The sequence below is a fragment of the Volvox carteri genome (genome assembly GCF_000143455.1).
Source record: "Volvox carteri f. nagariensis unplaced genomic scaffold VOLCAscaffold_49, whole genome shotgun sequence".
Classification (NCBI taxonomy): Eukaryota; Viridiplantae; Chlorophyta; class Chlorophyceae; order Chlamydomonadales; family Volvocaceae; genus Volvox; species Volvox carteri.
The window spans coordinates 415,905-427,844 of NW_003307592.1; the positions used below are offsets into that span (position 1 = coordinate 415,905).

Consider the following 11,940-nt stretch of genomic DNA (forward strand, 5'->3'; position numbering starts at 1 on the left):
AGCCGCAGGGGGAGGAGGAAAGGGCCCCCTCTTCCCCCTCCTCCTCCTCCTGCGGCTGCTGAGCTCGTCCTGCCCCCTCCGACATCTCCACACAGCTCGCAGTCGCTGTTGTAACTGCCGCCTCCCCTGCTACTGCGGCTGCTACTGCTGGCAATGGTGCCTTCACCCCTGGTAATGAAGGCTCCAGGGAGGACGACCTCAACCCCGCCGATGCTACCGATGCTGCCGGCGGCGGTGGCGGCTGCTGCTGCTGCTGCTGGGGAGAGCCGCCTTGCGGATACGGACCGCCAGAAAAATCCGCAAAATCTGCAAGATCCGGATCCGCGAAATCTATAAAACCTGGATCCGTGAGATCCCCGAGGATCAGGTTCTGCGTCTTGGAATCTGGTAGCAGCAGCTGCACGTGGCCCGGTGCGTCTACTCGAGCCGGGGCCCAGTAGAAGGGGTTGTCGGGGGCGGCTGGGAGGGGGGCGACGGGCTCAGGTCCCGTCGAGGGGGGGGAGATGGCGGTCGATGAGGAGCCCTGCGTGGGGGGGGGACAAGATGCATGGAGGAAGTGGGGTGGGTGCGTGGGTGAAAAGATGATGATGGTGGGAAAGGGAGGGAGGGGAGAACGAGAATGGTGTTAGGCACGGGGCCTCAGGGGGGGGTGAGGGGGTAAGACGAACCACGAAGGAGTGAAGCTGCTGCCAAGGGGGGGAAGGGGAGATGATGTTCAGTACGTGACCTAGGTGGTGGCGGCTTCTTCCTCCCAACTAACTTTCCTCTCACTTCTCTCTCTCTAACTCTCTCTCTCTCTCTCTCTCTCTCACACACACACACACACATTTACACACGCACTTACATACATTCACGCGCAAAAGTAGCGACTCAGTTGGTTTGTCCTTTCTTTCCTTTCCCTCTTCCTCTTCATCTCTTACCCACAGTACGACATGATGCAGGTGGTCGCTGCCCAGAGCCAACCGAGCAAATAGATCACACGCCGTAGCGCCCAAACGGAGGTCGGAATGGGACGAGGCGGAGGAGGACGAGGAGGAGGAGGGGGTTATTGCGGCAGCAGGCTGTTTTGGGTACACCGCCAGCAGCGCGCCGCCGTCCCCATGAACTTGATCGCCAACAATTACGTACGGCAGCTGTAGCTCGGCCATATGGACCGCAGTTGCAGCTTCCGCCCCCGCGTCGGCATCCTCGACGGCGGAGGCCGCAAGCGACGGCGACCGCTGGGTTCTATCGCCGCCAGCCCCGCCGCCGCCGCTGCCGCTAGCCCCGCCGCCGCCGCCAGCGCCAGAGTCGCCAACTGTACCGCGGCCCGCGGATGTAGCCCCTGGCGCCGGCCGCCGCCGCCGCCCGCCGCCGGCATTGCTGCCGCTGCCATTCCTACTGCTACTGCTGCCATTACTCCCGCTGGTGCTACTGCTACTGCCCCTGGTGCTGTTGCTACTGCCGCTGGCTGTGGCTGTTGCGCCACCGTCGCGATCCAGTAGCATACGTTGGAAGGGGCCCTCTGCGGTGCATGTGTGTGTGTGTGAATGTGTGTGTATGCGTGTATGTGTGTGCGTTTCAGAGAAATGGAGAGCGTGAGAGCGAACACATGACCGGAGGACAGTACTCACCAAGCTCCCCTGCCGTCGCTGCAGATGATGATGATGATGATGATGATGACGACGACGGCGCCAACGCGGATTCCGGCGGCGGGTTTGTCGCCGTTGGGGCTGACCGGGCTCCTGCACTGGCGGTGGCGCCGCCGCCGCCGCCAGGGCCCACTAGCATCAGTCGGCGGCGGTCTCGCGTCCGCCGCTCCGCCGCCACTCCGGCCCCGATGACAGACCCCGGGAAGAGGTTCTGTTACACGGCCCGCCCGCCCGGGTGTGAGAGTTTTTGTGTCCATGTGTGTGTGTGTGTGTGTGTGTGTGTGTGTGTGTGTCGCGGGGTAAAGTGGAAATAAAAAATAAAAATAAATGAAGTGAAAATTAAAAAATAAATAAATAGTTAAAATTAAAAATAAAAAAACACATAATGCTAGTGACGGCGTGGCGAGGCAGGAATACTCGGGGGATAGCGGCTGCAGGAGGAGGGCAATCGGAGGTAGATCGAACGGATTCAGTCATTGCCACGCCTACGACAAGGCCTCCAAAACGCTGGTGAAATGCTTGAAAATTTGCATACGCCGACAAAAAATACATACAAATATGTAGTTCCTTTTTCCATTAAAGGCGTCTCTCCACAATCCTCTCTTGTTGTACATTCGACAATACCGCAAATAAAGCTCTTAGAATTGTTATGTTATGTTGTAACGCGTAGTACGGCGTGTCGTACGTACCTCCAGTCGTGTCAGCAGCTCTCCTGCCATCGAGTCGGACTTCGCCATGAGCAAAAAGGCAGGGGGCCGCCGTCCCTGGAGCGCCTCCGCGAGGTACGGCAGCCTCGGCAAAGAGCTCTGCACAAGCAAATCCCTTCTTGTTTCATCAGGCTTATATTTCGAAACGGTATTTTACCTTGGGACATGTTTGGAACATGGAAACCAGAAATAACAAAATTTAAATTTCGATAATTATAAATTTAAACAAAACGGATAATCTCTCCTTATATATGTGCGCGCAAATTCGTGCGCATTTCCTTTCCTTTCCTCGCGGAAAAATCCCCTTTCTACTTTTATGTACGGCATTTTCATGTACGGCAGATCCGTCTCACCGTTTCGCAACGGATTGCAACCACCTCATAATCCGGCAGGTGGACTGCTGCCAACGTGACGTGGAAACGGCGGGGATGGTCATGGCGCTGGTTTGGAGCGGCCATCCCGTCACCGGCTGTTGCTGGCGTTGTTGCTGCTGCTGCTGCTGCTAATTCAGATTCTGCTACAGCTCGTCGTTCGTCTGGCAACCTCAATCGGGAGCTACAGCCTTAGTGAGGAGGTGGTGGCGGAGGAGGCGGGGAAGGAGGGGAGGGGGACAGGTAAAGGGGACGGGAGAAAGTATATATGATAATGAGGATGATGACGATAATGATTGGCAAAAAAATAAAAACAAGGAGCAACTGCCGATGACGTCCACATCACCACCCACCGAGGGGGATGGCGGGAGGGAAGACGTAGGGACGTAAAGATGGGGAACGTGTGTGCGAAAAGGGGGGGGCCGAAGGAGGGAGAAGTACACTATCCAATCCCCCACCTCCCCTCCCCTTTCCCCTCCCCTCCCTCCCCTTTCCCTTCAGTTCCCCCACCTCCACCCGCGGGGCGGATAAACCTCATCGTCATAAAACAGCATAAGGCCCCATTCCACCTCCTCTTCCCTCTGTCGCGACCTCCCAGAATTGTCAGAAGCGATCGGTTCCCCCGATACTATACACCACCACCACAACAACAACACACGATGACCATCAACATCATCACAACACCAAACAGCAACAACAACCAAAATCACCACCACCACCACCACAACAACAACAACAAAACAGATACATTATGGGAATACACGTGTCAGGACTCACACGCACATACACATACATACACATAGACCATTGGGCCTCACCTCTTCCTCCCCTCCCTCCCCCCCCCACACACGCACATACATACGCACGTCAAAGCACGCAACAAGAAGGACACCCTTGACACGCACCTACAATCGGCGCCGCAGCCGCCGTCGCCGGCCCTCCCTGGAGCCCTCCCTGCCGCAGTGACGGCGGCGGGCCGCCCTCCATCAGCCCCTCTGCCAGCGTTTTCGTGAGCACTTCCACTGCCTGCTTAGGCAACTCCAGGGACGGCAGTACAACCAGGGCCGAGGGCGGCCTGGAGGCGCCCAAGGCTCCCCGGAGGGCCAGCAGCCCTACCTGGGGCGCATCGTCATCGTCGTCATTACGTCGTTGGAGGGGTGGGATTGCAGCAGCGTGGTGTTGAATTGTTGATTTTTTTTGAAAATTGCTGCAAGTGAACAAGCTCAGGGCTGTTTATTTTCCCAGTTTTTTTGAAAAAGATTGAATATAAGGTAGATAAACAGACAGACAAATACCCGTCAGACATATGCTCCTCTGCTCCCCCCTCTGCTGGGGAACAGACCAGAGCCCTACAGAGCCCTGCGGAAATGCAAATATACCACCGCTTTTTCCCACAAAAGCCCATTTGGGTCGCCTCCAATTTGACCTAATGAGGCTGCCTCGAGTGGAGAGAAAGTAAAGAAGGTGCAACGGCTAGGTAGGGGCGTCCGGCGCACGGCAACACACCTGCGCTGCATGCTGTGCGGCAGACCCGAGGGCCGCGGCAGCAGCTTCCCCCGGCTCTGTCGGTGGTGCGTAGAACGTGAAGGTGGCAACAGCAAATGTGTTAAACCCTTGCTGAACTCGCAAGACCGTGTGCAGGTGCGGGGTGTTCGCATGAGCTGCCGATGACGATGAAGAAGACGCTTCATCGCTGGCTGGCGGCAGCCTTTCAAGGTCCGACAGAGATTTTGTTGAGAACTGGGAGGGAAAAAGGATGTCGGCATGATGGGATTGGGTTGAAGGTAAGGCATTGACCCAGGCGACCCCAGACCTGTGACTCACAGGCTGCAGAAACTGCGGGCTGTACATGACATATGTAGACAGCCTTCTACATGATACTGAACAAAAGTTGATATATTACGTGTCTCACCTGTAATCCACGGGTTCTATGGGGACCGAGCAGCTGCTTCACCGTCCGTGCCATCCCTCCATACAAGATGCGACTCTGCCATTGCATGTCGATAATGTATGCTGCGAGCTTGACTTATAAAAAGGCTGTCCAATTGGAAAACTACCTTATTGTCCATCTCGAAACATTCCTTTTGCCCCCAAATATATCAGATGTAAGCACACTACCGCCTTCTACCACATAAGAAATGGATTTCCAACATCTATGTAGAAATCTGTGAGGATATCAGTATGCAGCACAATTCTTTCGTTGAAGCCGTCACGGAATTTGGGCCAGTTTCGGAGCGCAGTTGGAACGGCGCGTTCTCCAACCGGCATCATACATCGTAATGCTTTACAATCTAGATGTCTCTTGCATAGTACATGCCAGGCGCCGGTGCAACACAGCACAACATAACACGACACAATCAACAAACGACAGACGCGACAATTGTCATCAACCCTCGGCTCCATTCCTTGGCAGTTCCGCTAGCATAACCAGCCCCACATCCTGTTACTTATATATGTCATTACGTTCCCACGGGATATCCAACGGCGCTCAAAGCGGCACTTCGGAGGACGTCCCCACGTCCGATACAGCAGCAGCAGTCGTCTCCGCCTCCTGCGGCAACGTAGTCCGCACGTAGCCCCCCGGCTTCACACCCGTGATCTGCTCTGACAATCGCCACAGCGCCTCTGCCGCCTCCTCGTCCCGGCTCTCCGCACTGCTCTCCGTGGGTACGCCCCTGGAGAAGTAGGTGCCGGTCACTGCAGCGCCCGCCTGCTGCCCGACGCACACCTCCACCACCCGCCGGGCGCCCTCAGCTACGGAGGTGGTGCCCGGAAGCAGCGGAAAGACGTACTGGCGGCGGGTTTCGGAGTGGCGAAGTAGCGAAGCAGCGTGTGCCGAATGAGCACAAGGGAGGAGGGAGGAATATCATATGGCTGGGCTGGCAATACACAGTAGGGGCTTCACTCCAGAAGAGATATAAGGGTGGTGGAGGTGGCGGCTCGTGTGTATGTACGAGCACGTACAAGCTCGTGGGGCAGTGGCAGGGCAAAGACTAAAATTCCGAAGGATGGGACAGATAGACCGGCAGACAGACCGATAGACAGGTGGACACACGTCGTCGCGGCGCGCCCGGCACTGCCGCGCTGTTGTTTTATATAACCAATTCCCAGCGCTTTCCCGTACAATCGTACGTCTCGCCGTCGTACCTGGTACGCCAGCCTCGCCATCCACGGCATGTCGCGGCCCAGTGCCGTACCAGGCACCCAACCCGGCGTCACCGCGTTTACTCTGACCGACGCCGGCAGCATGCCTGCCAGCTTGTACACGAACCACAAGTTATACAGCTTGGAAGTGCAGTAAAGTTGGAAACCCGTCGGCCGCGGCATCGCGCCAGTTGCACCGGTGCCGCCGCCGCCGCCGCCGCCGCCGCCCCCGCTGGCGCCGGCGCTGGCGCTGGCGCCGAGGCGCGTAATCCATTCCGGCGATGCCAGGGGCACGGGCAGAGACGCCATCTGTGATGTAGTTTGCGGGGTGGTGCTGCTACCGCCGCCGCCGCCACCGCCTGTGGCGGCTGTAGCTTTGCGGTGCAGCTCTGAAGACACTACCACGACTCGTGCAGCAGGTGAGGCCAGTAGTGCTGGGAGCATCAGGTGGACCAGTAGGAAGTGGGCTAGGTGGTTGACCTGCCGGGGGGTTGGGCGGGGGGGGGGGACGGGGGCAGGGCAAGGAGAGGTAGGAGAGGGAGGTACGGGAGGTAGACGGAAGGGGAGGAGAGGGACGGGGGAAGCTGGAGAATCATACAACGATGGTGATGATGACGATGATGGTGATGGCGTCGATGACGGTGATTACGCAAAAAAGAGTAAAGAGATATATAATAATTTCTGATTTAAAAGGTCCAAAGTACCAAATGTCATAGGGGTAGGTAGGTACACGCCAGCATCTGGGAGTGAGATGGATGAACCCGTACAACCGCCGTACTACCACCTGGCCATTTGGGTGCACGTGAGTGCACGATAGGAGAATCAAGTCTGCGCGCTGGGTTGGGAGCCGGGGGGGGAGATTGATATGCCCCGGTTCAGATGGTTCAGATACCGCCCACGACCCTTGACGCTATGTCCGCAACCTAGGCCCAGCAGCAACAGTGATAACAGTCACAGCTGCAGTAGCAACCGCTGCAACCGCCGCGGAAGCAACAGCCGCAAAAGCAAGCCAAAATCCGGCAATACTTATACACGGTCGCTTTTTGATAGGGATGGATGGTGATTATGGAGACCAGGGGGTCAGTCTTCGAGGAGCTGTTTCAGAGGCCGAACCTGCAGGGTTTGTTCCTGGCCGTCCTCAGTGCGCTCCAGGGGAGCAGAGCTGTCGGCCCTGCACAGCATACCCGCGTTGCAGCACAACACGTCCAGCCTGGGGTGCTCCTTGAGCAGCTGCGCTGCGCCGGTCCTGACGCTGGATAGCGATGCTAGATTAATCAGCGCGGACTTCACCGTTGCGCCGCTGGCTTCAGCCACAGGCCTGTGTTACATTTAGAGATTAACAGAGAGGTACCTCAGATGTTTTATTTTTCCCGGGAACTTTTTTTGCAGGCAAGCTGGGATAGGATGCGTGAAATGCGGGCGTGAAGCAGTCCAGCCTGGTTCCGCTTACGATAGGGCATCGACAGCTTTTTTCGCCTTATTGGCATCTCGGCAGGTGATGATGACATGGTGGCCACGCTGCAGGAGCTGCCGGGCTGCCTCAAATCCTATTCCGGTGTTACCGCCTGTTATGAGCACGCGCTGCGCAACGACCATTGTCTCCGGCAAAGTAGCAGTATGTTTAATCTGAAATGGATTTTGAGAGTGCTTTGTCAAGGATTATTAAAAAAGGAGGTTCAGGCGGACCTCCTAGTTTCCGCCCCAAAAGAACGTCCGCATTGTTTCCTGACTAATTGAACCAATTTGGCTGACGTAAAAAGTACATACGCAAAAACATGAGCTACATTGGAATGATTTAATAATGGTGAAAACCATCTAGGTGGTCATGTCTTAACGGCCAACGGTGGCTCCAACCAAGTACTCATGTGCTTAAATGAAACTGCTAAGTAATGTCCAGCAGACATGTCCAAAGCAATTCGGCTATGCGGTGGTATAACTCTTTCGTAGGGAGAAGACGCGTATAATGCTGTTGACTTGACGCTGAATTCACGTGCCCCAACAGGCCCTGTCCGTATCACCTCTCCAACAGACCGGCCCCTGCTTAGCACACTACAGGTAATGGAGCATCTTTACGCAAAAGCGTAACGAGTCCATTACGTGCCTTGATCTATACTTGGTTCCCCTGCTTCCGGCCACCTGGCTAAGCCCCCAGCTATTGTAATTGGTCTGGGTTACAGGCAAAACTGTACTTGAACAAAGTCAGAGTTTAGCCGCAAGAGGACGTGGTGGAACTGTAAATGGAATGGAAGAAAGGCTATAAGCAGCAGTAATGTAACCGCAGGAATATGTTGAACGGAACGGACCAGCAGCTGCTGACTCCCATTGAGCTGAGCCGCGCCAAAGCCTGAAGAGTCGAACCAAAAGCCACAAGCAAGCAACGGTTGTTACAATCAGCTGATGAAGCAATAATGCGAGCTTGCGTTAAGTAAGCTGGGTTAGTTGGGCGTAAGGCCCAATGCGTAGCTGTTAAAAACCATTAAGACTAACTGTCTCGCAGCGGAACGTGTCCTGGGGGCCGTCATTTATTACGCGGGATAAGCCGTTAAGCTTTTGTTGATTTTGCTGTTCAGCGCGCGCTCGCCCGTTGAAGGTGCAGCCCAATTTAGTTTAGTTGCTGTGTCTCTTTCTCGCGTTCGTAAGGGCCGTCTTCTTCGGGCCCTTTCAGCCTCTCTCCATCTGCAACAGAAATGGCAGTAGTATTCTGAAGCAACAACTAACAGCACCGGAAGAGCCGGCCGTACACCAAAAGGGTGGGCAAGTTAAATAGCTACTGCTCAACTCGCTGCGGCAGGCAGTTGCATGATCAAGTCATGGTCAGACACAGCCGTCAGGAAGCCTGGCCGAAATACTTAAAAACACAAAAGAACATGTACGCAACGAAGGCAGGAGTCGGAGGCGGAATGCGAGTAGAAGGAATGCCGACTGTTTCCGCGCGCATCTCTCTCCCCCAGGTCTACACCCCCTTCTCTTTGTACGGAGCCCTAAACCCGTCCATCACGACAACAACACCCTAAAACTCTCCCCACAGCTCCATTACGTAGATCTCAGGCCCCACTCCACCATAGGACCCCACGCGCTCACCTCTCCCCACACACACGCGCACGTGGTTAGGTGCCCCTGGCCAGAGTCAAGCCCGGACAGATTTGTAACAAGTATACACACACACACACGAGCCAGCAAAAATCCAGTTTCGTTCACCTCCCCTCCTCTCTTGTCCTCTCCTCCCCCCTCCCCCTTCCCCCTCTTCCTCCTGTAGTCGTCCACCATAGAGCTCGAGGTCCCGGTGTCGCTCAGGGAGCCCAGGTGGCGCAGGTCATGGGGTGGGGGGGTACGCCGCATGCCCCACCAGCTGTACACCCACACTTCGCGGCCGGGGGCCGTCCAGCTCCACCAGCATCACCGACTGGACAGCAGCCGAGCGGAGGAAGGGGGCTTCAGGGAGGAGAAGGGGTTTCTTTCATGAAGGCGGGCCGTGGGAAGCGCCGTTGGAAGAGGAGGAGAAGGAGAGGAGAACAAGAAGGAGGAGAAGGCGGCGGCAGGCGGGGCAGCCCAAAAGGAAAGGACGGCGGGGCACATTCCCGCGTGTTCCCCTTATCCCGCTGTGCCCGGGAGGGGCTTATCCTGCCTTATCCTCTCCTCATCGGGGTTTTAATATTATTAACCTCACCATAACACGTAACAAACACATACATACATACATACATGCACACACATAGTCGTACACGTTATCGTACCTGCCACGTCCCCAGCGCCAGCTTCCCCCCCGTCACCGGCACCGTCAAGGTGTTACCCAGCAGCATGCTCAACAAGTGGCTGTGGGCGTTACGGGGCTCCTGCGCTGCCCAGGCCGCCCAGCCCCCCGGCCAGCTGTCGGGCGCAGGTCGCAGGTGCAGGTCGTTGTGCAGGTAGGGATCAGTGGGGGGCGCCAGACGGGCCAGGAACTGCGCGCGCCGGGGCGGGCGGGCGGGTGTGTATCAGGGGTAAAACAAAGGACACAGGAAGCCAAGTGAATGAGCTGGCGCGGGTCAGGTCGGGTCGGGTCGGGTCGGGGGTTTCCCGGTGGGGCAGGTGGAGGAGGGGGGGGAGGGGCTTAACACAGGGATGGAGGTTATCAGGACGGGTAGGTATGCTAGTGTGCAGGAAGGGTTTGTCAATGAGACCTGGGTAAACGGGAACGGAGGCAGGGAGGGGGAGAGGGACTGTGTGTGTGCGCGTGTGTGTGTGCGTGTCTCGAGGGGTGGAGGAAGGACGGTAGAAGGGGTCGGAGGAGGAGTACTGGGGGGGGGGAGGAGCGTTCTGTGTTGTGGCCGCCGGGGCGGGGGGAGACATGGCCCCAGAGCTGCGTGAGCCACGGGGTGAAGTCCGGCTGGGAAAGTGAAGGGGGACGAGGGGGGAAGGACGGACAAACCTTCCCAAGGGGTCTGGCAGTAGCGGCGGCAGCTGCAGCAGCAGCATTGCTCTAAATTTAGCAGCGTCAGCAACCACATGCTTTTGAAAAGTGTCAGGATCAGAAAGACATAAACCAGATGTGCATATACACAAATCATGCATGCATTTCCAACAGGTATGTACGGCATTACCTGCCGTACGTCGTCCAGCAACCGGGCCTCGTTCTCGTTTATGGTTAGTGCCGTTGTGGTGTGCCGCGACAGCACGTGCACGCAGCCTTCCATTAGCCCTGCCTGCGGTTGGATGTCGGTTGGGATGTCGGTTGGAATGTCGGTTGGAATGTCGGTTGCAGTAATGATTGCCGTCCATGGCGCTCTGACAGACTGCAACGGTCAGGGCGACCTTCGTTTCGTAACGCTAAGCTCTCTCCCTCTCCCTCCCGCTGCTGTATCACACTTGATGTGCACTCTTCACATCTCCAATCCCCTATCCCCTCCACACCTCATACCTGATTAATCCAGGAGTATCCGTCTATACCGGGTGTCTGTTTCACGCGCCCGTGCTTTGCCTCCGTAGCCCTCTAGTCCCGTTGCCCTTACAACCCCTTTTGTCCCATATTTTCATTAGTCCTAACGCGCCTCGCTGTAGCAAACATATCCACGGAGAGCGAGAGCCAGAGGGCCACGTACCTGTGCCACAAGCTCCCGAATTTGCGGTGTGATATCGATGAGGGCGATGCCAGGTGGGGTTTGTGGAACCTCTAGTTGGTGGTAGTTGTAGGTGACGGGGGCGGGCGCGGGCGCAGCTGTAGGTGGCGAGGAAGCGATCAGGACTGTGGTGGAGGCGCCAGGAGGCGCGGATGTGGAGGCGGCAGCTGCAAGGACTGGAGCTCGCGAGTTGCGGGGGTTTGGGCAGCGGGCTGTTGGTTGTGTGGGTAGGGATGAAGACCACGAGAAAGCTGCAGGTGCTGTTGGTGCGGAGCGCGCGCCGCGCGCTGAAGTGGTCGCTGAGCGTAACGAGGAGACTGCTGCTAGGTGTGGCATGTTTTTTTTGGCTGGAGAGAGGTGCTTGGCACGCCTCCTCGCGCGGCGCGGCTACGGGGTTAACAAGCTGGAGGTGGATAGTGAAGCAAGTTTATGCGCCGGCCGGCCTGATCTTCAAGGCACTCGGACGCCCGTTTAGACAACAACGACTAATATAAACAACGCATGTATGTCTTAGAAGACATACATGCCCAGCAAAACTAGATTTACGGTCAGCCGTACAAAGAACCGATGCGTTAGCGTTAGAAGCTTTTGGGACACAGCGTATTTCCCGAATAGCCGCATGAATTTCGTTTGGTGCAAATCACAGGAACTCACGTCGTGTGCTACGCGCTCTCGTTCAACGTAGCTTTCCTAAACTCAGCTCCTGACGAACTGCGACCGGGTCCTTGAGCTCCTGACCAGTTGGTTGCCTCAATAATTTCCGCGTAGGAATCTGCATTCCATTTTGAGTTTTTTTCTTGAAACTAAGACCGGCAAGGTTTGAACTGCAACGTCGGCAAACTTTATTCGTTCGAGTTGAACCTTCCTATAGTGGCAAGCACGTTACGATAGGTCGTCGGGCTCATTACGCGTTGCTAGTAAGGACGTCGTTTCGGAAATCTAACCATGGCCGTCAAGTTGACGCTGCAATGACTCCCTGACACTTCGGAAG

General features: G+C 56.4%; 2 protein-coding genes across 2 annotated transcripts in view; both read right to left on the reverse strand.

Moving 5' to 3' along the window:
- Positions 1-7,615, reverse strand: part of VOLCADRAFT_121393 (uncharacterized protein) — a gene marked incomplete at its 3' end in the record, with an annotated part of 11,653 nt that extends 4,038 nt beyond the window's left edge. Inside the window, exons 1-10 of the mRNA XM_002955189.1 lie at positions 7,304-7,615; positions 6,967-7,171; positions 5,857-6,333; positions 5,228-5,500; positions 4,216-4,449; positions 3,615-3,825; positions 2,692-2,900; positions 2,321-2,404; positions 921-1,502; positions 404-523 (exon numbers count right to left, since the gene is read on the reverse strand). Of these exons, the coding sequence (XP_002955235.1) occupies positions 404-523; positions 921-1,502; positions 2,321-2,404; positions 2,692-2,900; positions 3,615-3,825; positions 4,216-4,449; positions 5,228-5,500; positions 5,857-6,333; positions 6,967-7,171; positions 7,304-7,449 (2,541 nt within the window). The 5' untranslated portion in view covers positions 7,450-7,615. The remainder of the gene's footprint in view (positions 1-403; positions 524-920; positions 1,503-2,320; positions 2,405-2,691; positions 2,901-3,614; positions 3,826-4,215; positions 4,450-5,227; positions 5,501-5,856; positions 6,334-6,966; positions 7,172-7,303) is intronic.
- A 1,005-nt stretch (positions 7,616-8,620) lies between these two features.
- Positions 8,621-11,727, reverse strand: VOLCADRAFT_106701 (uncharacterized protein; the record flags this gene model as incomplete). Its single annotated transcript, XM_002955190.1, has 6 exons — positions 8,621-8,635; positions 9,200-9,256; positions 9,588-9,794; positions 10,434-10,535; positions 10,932-11,047; positions 11,688-11,727. The coding sequence occupies 6 exons, from the start codon at positions 11,725-11,727 to the stop codon at positions 8,621-8,623; spliced, it is 537 nt and encodes a 178-aa protein (XP_002955236.1).
- Positions 11,728-11,940: the final 213 nt, after the last annotated feature.